The sequence below is a fragment of the Hyperoodon ampullatus genome (genome assembly GCF_949752795.1).
Source record: "Hyperoodon ampullatus genome assembly, chromosome: 2".
NCBI lineage: Eukaryota > Metazoa > Chordata > Mammalia > Artiodactyla > Ziphiidae > Hyperoodon > Hyperoodon ampullatus.
In genome coordinates this window covers 176,240,675-176,261,348 of record NC_136915.1, presented here as the reverse complement: position 1 = coordinate 176,261,348, position 20,674 = coordinate 176,240,675, and the positions used below count along the sequence as shown (strand labels likewise).

The window sequence follows — 20,674 nt, the reverse complement described above, 5'->3', positions numbered from 1 at the left end:
GATCCCACATGCCGCGGAGCGGCTGGGCCCGTGAGCCATGGCCGCTGAGCCTGCGCATCCGGAGCCTGTGCTCCGCAACGGGAGAGGCCACAACAATGAGAGGCCCGCATACCGCAAAAAAAAAAAAGCCAAGCAGCTGGGAAATTGTAAGGATTAAGGGGTGGTCCATGGCCTCAGACGCAGCTGAATAATCTGGTCAAGAAAAGATTGAGGGGCTTCCCTGGTGGCGCAGTGGTTGAGAGTCCGCCTGCCGATGCAGGGGACACGGGTTCGTGCCCCAGTCCGGGAAGATCCCACATGCTGCGGAGCGGCTGGGCCCCGTGAGCCATGGCTGGTGGGCCTGCGCATTTGGAGCCTGTGCTCCGCAACGGGAGAGGCCACAACAGTGAGAGGCCCGCGTACCGCAAAAAAAAAACAAACAAAAAAACCGATTGAGAGCTGTCTGCTGGATTGGGAAATCTGAAGGTCACTAGTGACCCTGAGAGCAGTTGGTGACCTCGTGAAAGCAACTTCAGTTGAGGGGTGTGGTGGGGACAGAGTGGAAGACACTGTAGTGGGAATGGAATTGAATGGGAGGCAAGGACAAGAAAACAATCACAGGAGGCAACCAACGCAGGCGAAAAAACAAAGGCTTTTGGTTTTGACCTTGCACCCAGGCTGGGCTCCACCCATCGAGCTTCCCTACTGCCACTAGAGACATGTTCTAAAAATCAAAATTAATCATACCACTTCCCGTTGTTATTAACATCTGCTAGCTTGCCAGTTGCTGAACGATGGAGAGCAAAGTCCAGTGCCAATCTGTTTAGTATAATTTATTTCTCAGACTTGGTTTCTTCATCACTTGTAAAGGAGAGTCGCACAGGTCCATAATCCCTTATCCAAAATCCTTGGAGCCACGTATCTTTCGGAATTCACAGCTTGCTGGATTCTAGAAAGGTACTATGGTACACATGCCATATATTACATAATACCTCCAGCAGAGCCTAGGCTCCACCCTATAATCAAGTACACCAACTTGGACAAATAAAGACTACAAATAGCCTTATGAGAGGTCAGGTCAAGTTTTCCACCAAGATATCAAGATACTTCTGTTTTTCAGAGCTTTTCTGATTTTCAGAATTATGATAAGGGCTCGTGGACCACCCTCACAGGGTTGTTTTAGTGCTCAAATGAGATACGTGTGTGAAGATGAAGCCAAAAGGATAACCACGAAGGGTGCAGAGGCCCTGCTCTTCCTGAGTGGGAATGAAAGGAATTTTTCTTTTCTGACATGCAAGGGTGAGCAATTTATAAAGGACACCCTTTGATAGCCCTTCGGAAGCTATTTCTCCACAGCTGGAAGGAATAACCTACTTTAAAGAACGCACCCAAGTGTGGCTGGAAACATTTGAATGAAGAAGGGCCTCTACCTTCTTCCTCACCTTGATTTCTCTCTCTCTTTAGGGGCTGGGCTGGGCTAAGCTCGGGGGGTACTGCAAGTCATCATGGGAACCCTGACAATGGAAATCACTTCTTTACTGTCACCCTGCCTTCTAAGCTGTGATCTCGATGAGGCAGGGACGAGGTCTTTCTTGTTCACTGCCGGGTCTCCAGTGCCTAGCACAGCTCCTGGTGCTTGCCCAGGGTGGGCACTTGATATATGTTTTGCTGAATTGAATTGATCTCTTACGTTCCTCATTGTGATGAAGGCAAAGTTGGCATTGTCTTCACTCCCCTTGTTTTCACCTTCAGGCAAAAACCCCTCCTCCCAGAGGGTCATTATTTCTGACTCTGCCCTCTCTACCTCGTTCTTTATGGCTCCCCCAACCCCGTTCTCATTAATTGAGGATTTGGGCCGCTGGCTCACAGCCTTCTCCTTCATCCTATCCCCTTTCTCACTCATATGTGACTTTGATCCTAGTATGGACAACCCAGGAACCATTCTCCTCCAAAATGTTAAACCCCAATATCTCATCTGACCATAACTTCAGTTCCTCTTTCCTATTATATTACCTGCAGATTTCCTAGAGACCTGGTCCCTTAAATGCTCTCTTTTGACCCAATTAATTATCCCATGATTTATCACTTCAACTGCTCTCTTGCCTGTACCTTCAACATTTTTGTCCCCTTGTCCTTCTGCCTTGCATACCCTGCAAGTCCCTACTATCTGCCTTTTCCATTCTAAGACCCAAGCTTCTGGATGGTGCTGGAGACCATCCAGACTGGGGCAGATGTGCAGATTGGGGCAATTCCCAGGGTATGATCTACAGTTTCAGCTGGGCCTTCAACTCTGTCTGACATATTTCTTTTAAAGTTTCTGGTGTGCTTCCTTACTCATTTCGCACAAGGGATTTTCTAATTCTTCTCAAGGCTCCAAACCCACTCTTGCCCTCCTATCTTAGAAGATGGCCTTGCCTCTCAGGTGGCAAAGAAAGTTTACCTTCTTGTCCTCGTATCTACATATTCACCTATATCCTTACCCACCTTACCCTCCTTCCCCACCACCTCAAAGGCAATGGTGAATCTTCTCCTGTTTTCATACATCTTTGCCTTTAGTCCTCCCCCTCATGTTTCCCCTGAAATCTTTTTTTTTTTTTTTCGGTACACGGGCCTCTCACTGTTGTGGCCTCTCCCGCTGCGGAGCACAGGCTCTGGACACGTAGGCCCAGCGGCCATGGCTCACGGGCCCAGCCACTCCGCAGCACGTGGGATCCTCCCGGACCGGGGCACGAACCCACGTCCCCTGCATCGGCAGGTGGACTCTCAGCCACTGCGCCACCAGGGAAGCCCTTCCCTGAAATCTTTTTTTTTTTTTGCTGTGCACGGGCCTCTCACTGTTGTGGCCTCTCCCGTTGCGGAGCACAGGCTCCAGACGCACAGGCTCAGCGGCCATGGCTCACGGGCCCAGCCGCTCCGCGGCATGTGGGATCTTCCCAGACCGGGGCACGAACCTATGTCCCCTGCATCGGCAGGCGGACTCCCAACCACTGCGCCACCAGGGAAGCCCTCGGTTGCATTCTTGTGTTTATGTCTCCTCTCTCTTTTACTAAACTGTAGGTGTAACAGCTGGACCCTAATGTCTCCATTCTTGTAGCTCCAGCACTTATCACTAAGCCGCTCAATGTTTGCTGAAGAAACCTGGGCTTTACCATTGGAGTCCAGCCCAAAGAACAGAGGGACAGATCCTCCTCCAGTCCTATAGGGGGCGCTGTGGCAACCTCCATCGTTTCCCCGCTCTCCACTTCTCTGGACCAGCTCCCAGAGCCACACGCTCGGGGCTCCACCTCCTACTTGGCAACATCCCTCCTTCCCATTGGGCGAGGGCGGTCCGGGCCGTCCAATGGAACGAGGCGTTGGTGCGAAGAGGCGCCACCATCGTTGAGCGGCTGGGTCTCGGCAGCAGGAGGTGGCTGCGAGAAATAGGTAGGCTGCGTCGCGTCGCCTCAGGTCCGTAACTTTGCCTCCCTCTCCTGTCCTGCCGTGGGCCCACGATGCCGCAGTACCAGACCTGGGAGGAGTTCAGTCGCGCAGCGGAGAAGCTCTACCTCGCAGACCCTATGAAGGTAAATCACTGGAGGGGCCAGTTCCTCTGTCCCAGCCCCCGGTCAGGATAACTTCTCTGCCGTCCGCTCAGCCTCAGAAGCTTCTCCAGCATCCTAGTAGGTTCTGTGAGTGAGGAGAGACGGACCCCGCCAAGTCCGCTTGTTCCTCCCTTATTAACGGCCCGATGAAGCCCTGAAACGGGCAAGATCGGGGTCATTTCAGGGCCCTTAGGTAGCCTTCCTCCGCCCCCAATCCCTGAACATCGCTTATGGCTGTCGTTGGTTTACGTGTCTCTAAGGGCAGGGCTCCTCCCGCTGCAGTTTCGGCCTCTGTCCCTCAGCTGTTTTGGTGCCCTTGTCCCGTACTACCTCGTGTAAGATAAAACGGTTATGTTTTTCTGCCACCGCAGAGAAATTTTGGAAAGACCCCAGTTTGGAGGCATCTACAGCCATTAGCGTAGTGGTTCTTAATCTTTTGGAGGTCAGTGCCTTTTTGAGAACGTGAGATGCTTGCACCCTTTTCTCAGAAAAATCCATTTGTACGTAGAAGTTTGTAAACAATTTTAGAGGGCCCATGGATCCCTGTAATTCATTCATGGCCCCCACAAAAATTATAATAAGTGAGTGTCAGAGGTTAGCTTATTATTAAAAAGCAAAGAAGTCACAAGGATGAGGATATAGCATTTGGGTCTTGACTTTTCTTCCTTTCAGGTTTTTATTTATTTTATTGTCATCTAAATAATATTTGAAGCAGCTCCCTGTTAATTAGAAATTTTGCTAGCGGGACTTCCCCGGTGGCACAGTGATTAAGAATCTACCTGCCAGTGAAGGGGACACGGGTTCCATCCCTGGTCCGGGAAGATCCCACATGCCGAGGAGCAACTAAGCCCCTGAGCCACAACTACTGAGCCCACGTACTGCAACTACTGAGCCCACGTACTGCAACTACTGAAGCCCGCGTGCCCAGAGCCCTGCTTCGCAACATGAGAAGCCACCGCAATGAGAAGCCCACACACCACAATGAAGACCCAATGCAGCCAGAAAAAAAAAAAAATCCTGCTAGCTTTTTAGATAGTAGATAAGTAACAAGATATCTACTAGATAAGTAACAAGAAGCTGTAAAACATTCTTAGTTTCATTCTTTGCAATACAAAGATGTAATAATAACAAATTATGAAATGAGTTAGATATTTTTGAAATTGAGTACTTTGTTTATGACACAATTTCTGGCTCCTCCATTTGGTAGATTTTGTTTGTAGGGCCATCTGTTTCTTTAAGTAGTACACCATGTGGACAATACAGGATTTTTGTCCAGAAGTACCCACAGTGTAAACTAAAAATATTTGAAAAGATAGTAAAGAATATACAAATTTACATCAAGAGTAATCATATTTTAAGAATGTGGTCATAGGGAAAATGAAAAGAAAATGGTAATTATAGAACATTGCTGTGAACAAGACATGTCTAGTATAGGCAAGAGAGTGAGAATCTTTGAGCTCTTTCCCCAATCAGAAAATTCCAGTGGCCTAAAAACTTGTGCCTTCTTATGATAGCCTTGCACTAGTTAAAAACTAGTGATTTTTTTGATTGGAAGGTCAGGGGATGAGTGGGGAGAGACTGACAGTTATATTGAGTACCTTGTATGTGACAGACATATATATATTTGTGTAATTTATGTGGACAATTAAGACAGCCCCTTGAGGTAGATGAATAAACAATCTTAGATACGTTAAATGATTTGCTTAGTCTCTAAGAAATGAAGCTAAAATTTGAACCCACATCTCTAAACCCCGTGTTCATGCTATTTCTACCGGTCCATACTGCTGGGACTAAAAAAGAAAAGAAATTTTGTCAGAACTCTTTGGGATCTGTTTTACGGAATTCTGTCTTCTCTCCCTGTTGATTACATCCATCACCTTTTACCATTCTCTGTTGCATCCGCTCTAACTGAAGATGGCATTATTTCTGGACCATGTAATGCACAGTCTGCCTGTTTTTAAAATCCCTTCTTCACTCTCATACCACAGCTCTCTAAAACACAAAAATTGAATTCTCAGTTTCCTGCTTTAAAACTGGTTCTTCATTGACTGCTGGTAGACATCCGGACTCCCAGTCCCCATTCTGACCCTCTCTCCAATCTTGCTGGCTTTGTCTTCCACCATTTCCACTATCCTCAGCCCTAGTCTCATGAAGCTACATAATGCATCATATCTTCAGACTGCCGCTTCAGCTTTTCTCCTAACTTCTTCCCTAAAAAGAGAAAAAAAAGCATTTCTGAAGCCATCTTCATAAAACCTTTTTACACTTCCCCTTCTCCCAATCTAAATTACTTGTGTTCTCTTTTAACATTTTACCTGTATATGCCTTTATAGGGCTTAATTTATGTTGTCTTATGTTTTGATTATTTTGCTTGGTTGAGTTCAGAGTTCCTAAGAAAGCAAGAACCTTGATTTCTTTTTCTCTCTTAGTGGCATCTGACATGGTAACTTAGGCGCTCCCTAAGTTACAAAATGGACTCTCTTATAGTACCACAGACCTTTTAACTCTCATTTCTCCTACTCGCCAGTGAGTATTCTTTTTTCTTTTTTTTTTTTTTTTTTGCGGTACGTGGGCCTCTCACTTTGTGGCCTCTCCCCTTGCGGAGCACAGGCTCCGGACGCACAGGCTCAGCGGCCATGGCTCACGGGCCCAGCCGCTCCGCGGCATGTGGGATCTTCCCGGACCGGGGCACGAACCCGTGTCCCCTGCATCGGCAGGTGGACTCTCAACCACTGCGCCACCAGGGAAGCCCCAGTGAGAATTCTTTTAAGTGAGAGCTAAAACTTTACGTAGTTGTCATGCTTAGAATATTTTTTAGGTTCAGTTTCCTTTTGTTTCTGGAGGACTGAATTTTTTTAAATACGTGAAACTGAATTTAATAGCTCAATAAATAGAATCAGTTAGTCTAAAGGTACCTAACCTAGTTGTCATTATTTATACCTACTCAAGTGCTTGGTGCGTTCCCTTTCCTCCCTCACCAAGACAAATCTCAGGGTGGTATGACATTTTTTTTTGCAATCCCAGGAGAGCAGAGAGCATAATGGGAAAAGCTGTAGGAAAAGCTCTAATAGCCCCTTTTATCTAGTTTCCAGAATTGTCCTGAGGGTCCTGTGCTACATTGTAACCATTTTAAAATTATGTTCCTGTTTTGGCTTATAGATACTTAGCACTTTTTAAAACAGCTAGCTAAAATTAAACAATAGTTATTTATTTTGGTTAACAAGAAACTTGACTCTGCTGCAGTACACTTGTGAATCCATCATTTAAAGTAGTAAAAATAATGTTCATGGAAGTTGTAAACTCTATTGGGAGATGTCTTCTTTTATTGGAATATCGTAATACCTAAATCATTTTCTTGACTTCCTAACTGTAGAATACCAAACAACAAAAAGTGCTGTGTAGCATGGCACTCAATATAGGAGTTATTCTGGATTTAGAAGGTTGTTGATGGAGACATCATGTTGTGCCATCATGATAAAGATGTGATTTTGCTGAGTAACTTAGCCTGAGTCCACCTCCTGAGAGCCATGGGAACATGGAAAGTATGAACTGCGACTGCAGGGCTCTTTTCCTGGGGAATGGATTTGAACTGAACTAGCCATTTCTGCTATTTTTTCCCCCTTCTTTTCCTGTCATTCCTCTGTGGCTAGGTGTGTTGGTATTGTAGGGGACAAAAAACTTTCTCCTTTACTCTCTTAGGTGTTATGACTGGGGCTCTGCAAATTAACAGGTAGAAACATACATCGCACAGAAGTTCACAAAGAAATGTGACCTGAGGAATTTGGGACCTATATGCCATCTTAACAAAGGGTGGGAAAGAGGCTGGACAAAGGAAAAGAGGTTTGGGGCTTCTGGGAGGGGGTAAGTTGTGAGAAGGTGACTAGGAAATGTATGGGAAATAAGAGTTGTTTAGTAAGGTTTGTTAGGGAACAAACCTTGTTCTCTTTTCCCAGGGAGAGGGAAACACCTTTACAATTGGAAACTTATGTCACCTTTACAAAGGTTAATTTATGTCCTGCTTTTGGCCAGAAAGGGCAGAGAGCTAATCGCCTTCAGCTCAAAACATTCCTTATGCCTAAGTGGTATACTTTGAGGTGGCAAGCTGTGAATACCCCCTCAGTATGTTATTCTTACTGGCAAGATATGCCAAACCACCTTAAGAGTCTCACAGGCTCTCTGAATATGTATGTGTCTTGGGAATTTTCAGTACATCTCTTCAAAGTGGCTGAAAATAAAATACCTGACTTTTTTTTTTTTTTTGGTACACGGGCCGCTCACTGCTGTGGCCTCTCCCGTTGCGGAGCACAGTCTCCGCACGCGCAGGCTCAGCGGCCATGGCTCACGGGCCCAGCCGCTCCGCGGCACGTGGGATCCTCCCGGACCGGGGCACGAACTCGCGTCCCCTGCATCGGCAGGCGGACTCCCAACCACTGCGCCACCAGGGAAGCCCTACCTGACTATTTTAAGTCTTAAAAAAATTGCAGCAATAGAAATGAACAAAATGCTGTTTTCCTGCATTTCAATAATAAGTTTACAGTAAAGGTGCCTTTAGATGTTTTGGCTATGAATTCTAAAACCCGCCTGAAGACTAAATTATTTATGAGAAATGTCTTCTGACTTCACTGTTTCTAAATATGTATTTTTATTTCAGGCACGTGTGGTTCTCAAATATAGGCATTCTGATGGGAGTTTGTGTATTAAAGTAACAGATGATTTAGTTGTAAGTATACATTTTTATTTGTTGCATACTTTCAGATTTGTTTGAGTTAATCATTTGTTTGAAGTTATTTACATAGAATTTATGCAGGTCACCCATTAGGATGCTTATTTCACATTTCATTCCCAAGTCAAGAACCTTGGTCTGGAAGCTATTTTTTTTTTTTTTTTTTTTTTTTTTTTTTTTTGCGGTATGCGGGCCTCTCGCTGTTGTGGCCTCTCCCGTTGCGGAGCACAGGCTCCGGACGCGCAGGCTCAGCGGCCATGGCTCACAGGCCCAGCCGCTCCGCGGCATGCGGGATCCTCCCAGACCGGGGCACGAACCCGTGTCCCCTGCATCGGCAGGCAGACTCTCAACCACTGCGCCACCAGGGAAGCCCCTGGAAGCTATTTTTATAGGCACTTGGAAAGGTAATTCAACTTGCTTCATTAATGCAGTATGTTAAGTGTACTTTAATAACTGCTCTCTTCGGACCCTAAGCAAGAGGAACGTCGAGACCAAAAGTGGCTATGAGGGGTAAAGGTTTCTTTATACATGTGTGAGAAGTAAATAATGGTATTTGAACACAAGTTATAGGCTCTATAATTATATTTCTGACCTTCCCTGTCTGCTCACTCTTGTCTGTTCCTCACACCCCATTCATTCCTTACCCCCCTGCCATCTGGTTTCTGCATGAAGTCTTCCACTCAGACTGCTCTTGGTGAGAGCTCAGCAGCAGCCCCTTTGTGTCAAACCCAGTAGTCTCAGCAGTTCATATTTTATGTGACCTCCTGGCTGCTTCTGAGAAAACCACTTCTTTTAGAAATTATTATTTTGGCATCTGTGCTCCATTTTATCTTGTTTTTCATTTTCTGTTTCATTCTTCTTTGCTAATTATTTCACTGATGTGCCCCCATAAATATTGGTTTCTCCAGGATTCTGTTCTTGATCTTTCCATACCACTTCTGGACCAACCCATTAAGTCCAGTACTGCCTGTATCTGTCTGTTTCCAGTTTTGTACCTTTAGCTCACATTTTTCTTTCGGCTTCCTGACTAGCTCTAAGTTGAGCATCCTGCCTCCTCTACTCGTTAACATTAGCCTGTCTAGAATGGAACTCATCATCTCTTACCAAACTGGCTCTTCCTGTTTTTTCTCTGTTAGTTGCACTGTCGTCTACCTGCTCAGAAACCTGGGGATCATCTTTGGTCCCTTCCTTGCCCTCATTCTCACGTTAACTATTCCTTCATTTGAAAAACTTGTATTTTGATCCTCCGATAAGTTCCATACATTTTGCTGGGCATTTGTGAATTATTGGTTCAAGCTCCCTCGTCTCATTTTCTGCCATGAACTCTCCATCTTGACTGCTAACCTCTTAACTTTAAGGACTCAACGTCACTCACCTGGACTAGTAGAATAGGCTCTAACTGTGTCCCTGCTTCCAGTTCATCCTTTAGTCGTCCTGTGGTGCCCTGCTGGAGTGATTTCTAAAAATGCAAATTTGGTTGTTACTACCCTGCTTAAAAATCTTTAGTGGCCAAAAAAAAAATCTTTAGTGGCTTCTTATCACTCATAATGTAAATTCCACCCTCATATCCTGTCTAATCTTCGTCTTTTCAATGTTACTTAAGGGCTCCTTTTATATGCCATGCTGTCTTAGGCCTCTGAGCTTTTGAACAGTCTGTTTCCATCTCTGCAATATTGAATCCCACCCCTGCCCCAGTGTGACAAGCCTGCTGCTTATCTTTCAAAACCCAGCTCAAAAGGATTGCTTCATCTCTTACTTTTATTTCTGCCTCTTTTTGTGCTGTTTCACAATTGTCTTATCACATTCGACTTTTAATAGATTGTGAGCTTCAAAATAAAGATAGATCAGTAATATTCTTACCAGTATTTGTAGTGACTAGCATGGTGTCCTGACCCAGAGGGTACTTAGCAAACACTTTTTTTAAATTTTTATTTTATTTTATTTTGTTTTTTTGCGGTACGCGGGCCTCTCACTGTTGTGGCCTCTCCCGTTGCAGAGCACAGGCTCCGGATGCGCAGGCTCAGTGGCCATGGCTCAGTGGCCATGGCTCACGGGCCCAGCCGCTCCGCGGCATGTGGGATCTTCCCAGACCGGGGCACGAACCTATGTCCCCTGCATCGGCAGGCGGACTCTCAACCACTGCGCCACCAGGGAAGCCCAACACTTTTTTTTTTAATGGATTAATTCTTTTAAAAATTTAATAGTGACTTTAAAAATGACTTTTTGGTCATATATTTTACTATATTTGTGTTCAGGGTTCCATTGTGAGGTTGTGTGAAGTCAGATCTTTTAATGATTACCATGTCTTGCAAGAACCAGTTGAGTTTGGTGAAGTAACTGAAAATGTGAAAAAGGAAGAATAAATTGAGCTGCATTGTGCTAAACCTAGATTCAAGAGATCTGAATCCTAGCTTAGCCATCTACCAGCATTTCATCCTGGGGAAAGTTCAGGCCAAAAATTTTGGCTTTTGGGGCCTTAATTTTCTTGTCTATGAAGTGCCACAGTGATAGTCTCCTTACCCAGTTGGGTTGTTGTGGAGTGTAAATGAAATGTGTGGAAGTGCCTAGCACTAGTGCCTGCACTTAGTAGATTCAGTAAATGTATACTTGAATCTCAAGCATTCACATTGAGAAAAATTTTACTTATGATTGTCACAGAGTGAATGGATATATCTACTGAAGAGAAATTGGTATATCCTGCTTTAAAAATAGAGGAAAATGCAGAATTGAATTCAGTACAGGAGGCTTTATCTCCAGATGATAACTTTTTTGCCTCTGGTAATGATTAAATATAGTTAAGATTCATGGTAAGCAGTATTGGAAAGAACTTTATTTAAAATTGATGATTCCTGTGACAAGATCTAAATATGAAAAATACTTTTTGTTCCCTTTCTTAAAACTGCTGAGAACTAGTCCATGTCTAGAAGGGACCAAAGATACAATCAAACCCATCCTCCTAAACAGTAAATATATGAATCAACTCCAACATAAAAATTTGTTTTCTAATGACTCTTAAAGAAAAGTTTGTATACTTCAGTAATTCATTTTAATGGCTAATAATTCCTTCACAAAACTCGTCTTAGACTTCATTATTATCATCATGGAGCTTTGTCTTTTTTTTTTTTTTTTTTTTTTTTGCGGTATGCGGGCCTCTCACTGTTGTGGCCTCTCCCGTTGCGGAGCACAGGCTCCGGACACGCAGGCTCAGCGGCCATGGCTCACGGGCCCAGCCGCTCCGCGGCATGTGGGATCTTCCCGGACCAGGGCACGAACCCGTGTCCCCTGCATCGGCAGGTGGACTCTCAACCACTGCGCCACCAGGGAAGCCCCGCTTTGTCTTTTTTATAGTTGCATTTATGCATCATTTTTTTCCAACGCCATGACTGATTTATAATATTGTCTTCTGTGGACCTAAAATCTTTCTGTGTATTTTAGTGAGAAGGTGTTTGTTCTTCTCACTAAACTGTAGTGAGAAGGTATTTGTTCTTCTACAGAACATATGCTAAAATTGAAACGGTGGAGATGATTATGGCCGCTTTACAAAATTGTTAGACAAATTTGTACAATGCGTAGATAAAAATTTTTTAAGTAAGTGATTTAAAGGCTGTATGAATTCAGATCAGTTGGGCATGATGGGGTTGAACTCCAAAGTACTTAAGTTGATGAATATTACTGTAGGATCATGAAGTTCCCATTGTTTAAAACTCACATGAATCTAAGATGGGCTAAAGAAAAATGGATCAGTGTTAAAAGATGAAAAAAAGACTGCCAGCTTAAATTTGATAATTTTGAAGATTCTAGAACAAATGGTTTTATGGCCAATGATAAACAGATCTTAAGTATCTGTCTAATGAAGAATTGAATTTATAGCAAGGAAGAATTTGGTTTGGTTTAAAAATTATAAGTAATGTCAGAAAATCAAGGTTGAATAGATTTATCTCGTTTGATTTAGGTAGTGACCAGCAGTAAGCAAGGGATTCCAGATTTTAAAAAAATTATCATTAACCCTCCCCGCTCCCACTTCACAAATAGAGAAAGGGATCCTAGGATTTATATGCTTTTCCCACTGTAACTCAATCATTTATGACCAGATCCCAGGGAGAAAATATCTGATTCCAATCTTGAAGTCTTCTCATCAGACCATGGCAGAATTTGAATACATTATTCAACTGGTCATTTTTGAGAAGCTTCTAATAGAGTTCAGTTTGTTTTTTAACCACAGCAGTGGCATTTGAAATATTATAAAATACTAAACTTAAGGCATGTAATTGTTGGGGACTTGGAAACTGGAATGTAATTTCTTTAGTATGACCTCCAGAGGAGGTAGAGCAAAACAGTGGTAGGAAAAGACTCAAAATTTTATCCAAGCATATGTTTGCTACGTCATTGATAATCTGGTTTTACATAGTTAATGTGTGCTTTTAAAATTTCTGACAGTGTTTGGTGTATAGAACAGACCAAGCTCAAGATGTAAAGAAGATTGAGAAATTCCACAGTCAACTAATGCGACTTATGGTGGCCAAGGAATCCCGCAGTGTTGCCATGGAAACAGACTGAATGGTTTGAAATGAAGACTGTCATGTTCTTAGGAAGTAAATAACTTTTGAATTTGAGAAAGTGTTGGGACAGAAAATACTTTAACTCAGTGGGCTATTCAGAAGCCAAGAGATCATTTTTTGTACTTTGTTTTTTAATGTTTACTTTAGAGAGCTAGGACTGTAAATGCTTTCAGTTAGAAAGCCTTTATTTATTTTTGGAAATGGAACAAGGAATGGCTCTATCTTGGAAACTTTTTGCAGATTGTTTGATGTTGGGCAAAATAAATAATTACTCTCTGGTAAGTTTGTATCAGTAATTTGAAAATGAGATATCAGAAAAGCCAGTTCTTCCTTACATTTAGTTAATCTGTCTTTAAAAGAAAAATTAAATGGAACCATTTTGCTGGATTCATATATTTCTTTTGGAGCATAAATTTTGTGCTGTTGATGACCAGCAGATATAAAATACGGTAACGGGAATTAACTGTGCACAGCAGTATAGCTGATTATATATGGTAGTGTAGTCTCAATTATATCTAAAAATAACTATGAAAACAAGTATGCTTTACCTTAAACTTTACAAATTTAAACTATATTTTTAAATATAAGGGATTCATAGTATCATTAACTTGTTGAGCAAAGACTAACTTTGAATCTAATTTTCAGTGCTCAGAAACATCTGCTGTTACTTTAAATGCATGAACAGAATGCTCACTAATGGATCGAAACCACCATATTACAGAAATATTTGCCACATATTTGCCATCTATATTTTCTCAGAAGGGCTAAGGATTATTTGAACTGTTAAATTTTTGCATACCTCTATGACACCTCAACCATTTCTCTCATTACTTAACCAAGGTGTTAAGCATGACTCTCACAACTGTTCTCCATTAAATCAGAAGTATGATATTATTTGATATTTATCTTATATTTGTAACCTGAGTTTTACCACCTAAATATAATGTTGATTCTTACATTAAAATATTTTTTGTTAGGAATTTGTTGTGTTGATCAGCGTTTTAACTTGGAAAGTTCCATTAGCCATATGAATTTTGGCATGTTTCAGAGAGATCAGTAAATAAAATATTACATGAATATATATTGTTTCTCTTTAAGTTTTTAACTTCTCAAGAATTACTTATTTCTTGACTGGGATATTCTATATTTAGACTAAAGTGAGCCTAATGATGCTATATATACATTTTTATTTATTTTGCTTCTTGGTACTTTTATTATATGACTTTCTCTGAGCTGTATGCTATGGCATTTTGTTTTCTTGATTAAGAAAAGTAACATCAAATAGTATAGGGTTTTTTGGGTTTTGGTGTTTTCCGCCTATAGTAGGATAACCAGAGGTTTTTTTGGCCTTTTTCTTTTTCATTTACATCTTTCACTTTTTAACACTACTTTATGAAGATAACCGGGAATGGGGGAGACTTCTATTTGAGTACTTTGAGTCCTTGTAGCTTGCAGCAGTGATTTAAGAGCAGGGGTTCCAAGGCAGACTGCCTGCGTTGCAGTCTTGGCTCTGGTGTTCCCCGATTCTGTGGCTTTTGAGACAGTACTTCTCTAAGCTCCATTTTCTTCTCTGGAAATTGGGCTGACAGTAGTATTCATAGGGCTTTGAGGATTAAATGGCATAATCCCCTTTAAGCCCTTAGCACAGTACCTGGAACACAGTAAAGCTCAATAAATGGTAGCTATTATTACTATTATTATGATTGTTATTTTTCAGGGGACTGGGTATAAGTAGCCAGCTCTTAAGTTTTCTCATAATTGTAATTGAATAGTTACTTATAAGTAACGTTTGCCTTTTCTACCGAGCTATGTCTATTATCAAATGCCATTTTTGGCAGGTGAAGTGAAACAAGATTGTCCCCATGGGGGGTGTTCTTATGTGGTGGGGGAAACTGAAATCCTTAAATCTAAAACATGTTTATTTGTACCTACACAAAATTAAATTACTAAGAGAACTAATTGGTGGTGAAAGTATTGAATCTCTTAAAGACCATATAAATAATAAAACACCAAATTATGTATTCTGAAAATCGCAATGCTGTATACTCTGATTTTTTTCTTTTATTAGGAAGTATTTCTGGATACTATAATCACACTTTCATGGACTTTTTTTGGTGGGGGGGCTGCATGTGTAGCTTGCGAGATCTTAGTGCCCCAACCAGGGATCGAACCCCGGGCCCCGGCAGTGAGAGCCCCAAGTCCGAACCACTGGACCGCCACGGAATTCCCCATGAACTAATTTTTAGCAAACTGTTTTGTGATGTATTTGATCGAATGCTGCTGACCCTAAGGTAATCCAAATGAAGTCATCATAGTAATTAAGATTCTACGTACAGTTAGCGGTTTTGTTCTTCTCTTGGAAAGACCCACTCTCCTTGGAGCACAGAGCCCATTAAGCGTTGTTGGCTACATATGTTCTCTGTTGAAAGAGCTGGCTTCTCCTTTCTCCCTAGCCTGCCAACTTTGTGTCTTAAAAATATAAAATTTCTTAGTCACAGCTCTAAGTCAGTGATTAGAGGCAGTGTTGGCAGCATTTTATAGTTGATATCTTCTGTTACCCTTAGAAAAATCTAACAGTATGATGGTAATAGTCTTGAAAGTACTGTTGACCCTTGAACAACATGGGTTTGAGCTGCACAGATCCACTTATATGCCAGTTTTTTAAAAAAATGCATAATACAGTAATACACAATCTGCAATTGGTTGGAATTACAGTTATGGAGGGCCGGCTGTAAAGTTAAATGCGGATTTTCTACTGCATAGAGCATCAGCACTCCTAACCCCTGCATTGTTCAAGGGTAAGCTGTATTCTAAAACTAATTCAAAATGAGTGAAATGTGAAATTAATTGCCCAAGGACAGTAAGAGGTACTCCTTTCTGCCTACTAAAAATGAAACAAAACCAAATTCCTAGTTAATATTTATTGTTCCCCTTTTAGTAAAAAATACCTTGTTGTGGTAATGGCAATATCATAGTATTTAGTATTATTTTTTTTTAAAACAGAAAATATTCCTCTAGTTCTACAGTTAAAATTTATGATAGCATGAGAAGAAAGTCAAAATATTTCATTCTTCTTTCTTACATTAAAAGTAGTGATTGGGCTGGTTCCAGATAAAGATGAAGAAGCACACTCCACCATGGCGCTTGCACTGAATACAGCTATGAGTGCACAGAGCAGCTGTTTGAGGACTCTGAAAAGAAAATAGCAGGTGGGTTGGGCAAGAAGACTAGAATTTGAAGTACCACTGAACCAGTGATGAGTAAGTCTTATCATTTTCCTCCCTCTGGTATCCCCCAGCCTGAATTCAACACATTGGAAACCTAGAAGTGAGTACTGGGGTGCAGACCAGGAGTGCCAGAAGCCTTCGGGTCTGACCCAAGAAGTAGAAGGGTAACTTCTAATATTTGGAGAGAGTGCAGAAATCCTTTTTCTTTTTCTACCCCCTGCCCCGTTTTCTGTGTTCTCTTACAGCCCACCCCCAAGCAATCCCATGGTGGTGACAGTGTCAGCTACTGGCAATGGGAGCCTCCAGGAGCCAAAACTCAGGGAGATAGCCCTGCCTTTCCATTACGGCTGTGTTTCCAAGAGGGTGGCACCAACCTTCATTTTTTTCTCTTCGTTCTCTGTCTGCTTGGCCCTGGATGCAAAAGACGGTGGCAGAAGTGCGCAGGGTAACTAAAGCCAGATTTCTTTTGGCCCGAGAACCAATAGAAGGAATCAGAAAGTACCAGGGAGATCATAGAAAGGAAGGAACTCAAAAAAGTGACCTTATAAAGCTGTTTGTGTAGTTCTGAGTCTGCCCCCAATCTGCTAATGTGTATGGATCTGATTCTTTTCAGCATGTTAAAGACTTAGAAACTGAACAGGTAGACCACCACCCAAATCCCAGACCAGCAGTTGGGAGGCATTCACATGCAGTAGGTCCAAAAAGCACTGCAGGGCTTCCCTGGTGGCGCAGTGGTTGAGAGTCCTCCTGCTGATGCAGGGGACACGGGTTCGTGCCCCGGTCTGGGAAGATCCCACATGCCGCGGAGCGGCTGGGCCCGTGAGCCATGGCCGTTGAGCCTGCGCGTCCGGAGCCTGTGCTCCGCAATGGGAGAGGCCACAACAGTGAGAGGCCCATGTAACGCAAAAAAAAAAAAAAAAGCACTGCAAAAATTTTGAAAGCTGCACCTGTCTTCTGTAGGCTATGATTCCAGTGTCAGTTCACCTTTCAGAAACTACCTGGTGTTGAACACCTGAAAGTAACCAAAAGAAACAAAAACAAAAAGCCTTTGCCTGAAACCTTACCAGGTTGACTACCTGCTGAAACAAACAAAAACTCTGTATTCTCCATAGGATTTAAACAAGGCCCAGAGTTGGTAACAATATTCAAAATGTCAAGGATACATCAAAAATTTCCTGGCATAGAAAACTCTCCAAATTCGGTGAAAAACTTAAAACCTATAGATTCAAGAAGGCCAAAGAAATCCATATCATAATGGAAATCCAATCACAATCAACGAAACTGGACAATGATCTTGAAAGCAACCAGTGAAAAGCATTATCTATAGGGAAACAATTATTTGAATGACTGGATTTCTCATCAGAAATTATGGAGGTCAGCAGGAAGTGGCACAATATTTCTAAATTGCTGAAAGGAAAGAATTGTCAACCAGAATTCTATATCCACAGAAAATATCCTTCAGGAATAAAAGTGATATAAAGCCATTCTTGGATGAAGGGGAAGGAAGAGAATCCATTGCCAGCAGACTTGGTGTAAAAAAGAATTACTAAAATGAGTTCTTCAGTTAGAAGGGAAATGATACCATAAGGGAAACTGAAACATTCAGGAATGAAGGAAGAGCAATAGAAATGGTAATTATCGGGCTTCCCTGGTGGCGCAGTGGTTGAGAGTCCGCCTGCCGATGCAGGGGACACGGGTTCGTGCCCCGGTCTGGGAAGATCCCACATGCCGCAAAGCAGCTGGGCCGGTGAGCCATGGCCGCTGAGCCTGCGCGTCCGGAGCCTGTGCTCCGCAACGGGAGAGGCCACAACAGTGAGAGGCCCGCGTACCGCCAAAAAAAAAAAAAAAAAAAGAATCCACCTGCCAATGCAGGGCACACGGGTTCAAGCCCTGGTCCAGGAAGATCCCACATGCTGCAGAGCAGCTAAGCCCATGCACCACAACTACTGAACCTGCACTCTAGAGCCCGCGAGCCACAACTACTGAGCCCGCATACCACAACTACTGAAGCCCACGTGCCTAGAGCCCCTGCTCCACAACAAGAGAAGCCACTGCAATGAGAAGTCGGCACACCACAACGAAGAGTAGCCCCCACTCACCACAACTAGAGAAAGCCCGCGCACAGCAACAAAGACCTAACACAGCCAAAAATAAATAAAACTTAACAAAACAAAAAAATGAGTAAAACTGTCAAAACTCCCCTTGCCCCACAAAAAAAGTACACAAAAGATTTGAACAGACACTTAACTGAAAAAGTTGGAAAGATGGCAAATAAGCACAAGAAAAGATGTTTAACGTCTTCAGTTTTTAAGGAAATGAAAATTAAAATCACAAAATATCACTATAGATCTATTATGATGGCTAAAATTAAAAAGACTGACCATACCAAGTCTGACAAGGATGTGGGACAACCAAATCTCTCATACTGCTGGTAGGAATGTAAACTGTTACAACCATTTGGAAAACAGGCAGTTTCTTTAAAAGTTATACATAACGTCTAATCATCCATTCAAAGACTTGTACCTGAATGTTCATAGCAGCTTTATTTATTAATAGCCAAAATACTATCAATAGACACAACTGAAAAGTCCATCAACAGGTTTTTGGATAGACAAATTGTGACACATCCATACATAGCAATACTATTCAGCAATGAAAAGGAATGGACTGTTTATACACACGACAAGGTAGATGAATCTCAAAATAATTATGTTGAGTCAAAGAAGCCAGACATGAAAGAGTACATACTAAATGACTTAACTTACACGAAATTCTAAAAAGTGCAAACTAGTGTATAATGACTGCAGATCAGTTGTTTCCTTGGGGAAGAGGGGAGATGTGGATGGAAGGGATTATAATGAGACATGAGGAACCTTTGGAGGTGATGGACATCTTCACTATGTTAATTAGAGTGACAGTTTCATGGGTGTACACATATAAAAATTAGCGAAATTGTATATTCTGAATATTTGCAGTTTATTGTATGCCAGTTATACCTCAATATGGTGTTTTGAAGAAAAGGAGAGAACCTCCTGAAAAAAACTGCAGTTAGCTGGCAGCCTCCAATTGCCACACCTGTGAGATTTGCTGCAGGTTCACACTGATATGTCACTCTTCCTGGGCTGTTCCCAGCCAGTAACTGACCATGGCAGGGATACTAGCACTGGGCCAGTCCTGTCCCGTATAGCCTGGCCAAGACCGAGAGCTGCACTGCAGGCTGAGGCTCTTCCTACCCATCTTCCTTCCTCCCTGCTCTCCCTTCACAGGTGTCAGACCTGCACTGTGGTCTGAGGCTCTCCTGCTTCCTCTTCTGTTCACAGGCATTTCTTTTTTTTTTTTTTTAAAAGAAGATGTTGGGGGGGTAGGAATTTATTTATTTATTTATTTATTTTTGCTGTGTTGGGTCTTCGTTTCTGTGCAAGGGCTTTCTCTAGTTGTGGCAAGCGAGGGCCACTCTTCATCATGGTGCACGGGCCTCTCACTATCACTGCCTCTCTTGTTGCGGAGCACAGGCTCTAGAGCACAGGCTCAGTAGTTGTGGCTCACGGGCCTAGTTGCTCCGCGGCATGTGGGATCCTCCCAGACCAGGGCTTGAACCCGTGTCCCCTGCATTAGCAGGCAGATTCTCAACCACTGCGCCACCAGGGAAGCCCTGTTCACAGGCATTTCTGCCAATAGACCTCTACACTTACTGCATCTTGTTATGTCCTTTCCAGAGGACTTGAGTTGATAATGGTATCTTCAAACGTGTTTTTGCTAATGTTCTGTTGGGTTGTTGTCATTTCTTTAAGGGTTCTTGGAACCTTGGACAAGTTCTTTAACCTCTGTGCCTCAGTTTCCTCGGATGTAAAATGGCAGATAATAAGAACCTCATAGAGTTATTATGAAGATTAAATGAATTAGCATTTGTAAAGCACTTAGGGCCTGGGACATAGTAATTTCTATGTGTTTATTAAATAAAAAAACAGGAATCCTCTATGTTTTCAGAATGTCTTTTGTTAAATATGTCCCAAGCATTTTGCCCATTCTGTCATTCATATTTTATCTTTGTGTATGGATACTGTTTTGATCCCTTGGAAACTAATTTGTTTGTTATTGCTGCCATAACAGATTATCACAAATTTAGTGGCTTAAAAATCCCACACATTTATTCTCTTACAGGAACAGAAGTCTGAAGTGACTGGAAAAGGGCTAAAATCAGTCAGGATTCATTCCATCTGAGGGCTCCAGTGGAGAACCCATTTTTTGCCTTCCCCAGCCTCCCGAGGCTGTTCTCATTCCTTGGCTTATGGCTCCACGCTGCATCTCCTTTCCTACCCGTACTCTGTCACCACATCTCCTTCTTCCTTTGAACTTCTTGACTCCCTCTTATAAGGACCCTGGTGATTACATTTAGTTCCCACCCAGATAACCCAGGATAATCTTCACATTTTAATGACATCTGCAAAGACCCTTTTGCCGTCTAAGGTAACTGTCACAGGTTCTGGGGGTTAGCTCAGGGATGTCTTTGGGGGAACCATTGTTCAGCCTACCACAGATACCTTTTGCCATGCAAAAGTTTCAGATTTTGATATAGTCACTTACTGTCTTGGTCCGTTCCTTTAT

The 20,674-nt window shown here is 42.5% G+C and overlaps 1 protein-coding gene across 2 annotated transcripts; it reads left to right on the top strand.

Annotated features, from left to right (window-relative positions):
• Window positions 1–3,390: 3,390 nt before the first annotated feature.
• Window positions 3,391–13,501, top strand: SRP9 (signal recognition particle 9). 2 transcript variants are annotated; one of them, XM_079697545.1, is made up of 4 exons: window positions 3,391–3,542; window positions 8,212–8,280; window positions 12,721–12,875; window positions 13,488–13,501. In XM_079697545.1, exons 1-3 carry the CDS (start codon window positions 3,471–3,473, stop codon window positions 12,838–12,840), a joined length of 261 nt encoding a protein of 86 aa, XP_079553671.1. In that variant the 5' UTR covers window positions 3,391–3,470; the 3' UTR covers window positions 12,841–12,875; window positions 13,488–13,501. The 2 variants fall into 2 exon arrangements, with proteins under 2 accessions (XP_079553671.1, XP_079553670.1); XM_079697544.1 differs by lacking the exon at window positions 13,488–13,501 and having other exon boundaries at window positions 12,721–13,115.
• The last annotated feature ends 7,173 nt before the right edge of the window (window positions 13,502–20,674 follow it).

Excerpts from the sequence above, each read along its gene's own strand:
- SRP9 (XM_079697545.1), top strand. The coding sequence starts at position 3,471 with ATGCCGCAGTACCAGACCTGGGAGGAGTTCAGTCGCGCAGCGGAGAAG. Across the intron at positions 3,543-8,211 it reads ACCTCGCAGACCCTATGAAG|GCACGTGTGGTTCTCAAATA; the intron begins GTAAATCACTGG and ends TTTTTATTTCAG. Across the intron at positions 8,281-12,720 it reads AAGTAACAGATGATTTAGTT|TGTTTGGTGTATAGAACAGA; the intron begins GTAAGTATACAT and ends AATTTCTGACAG.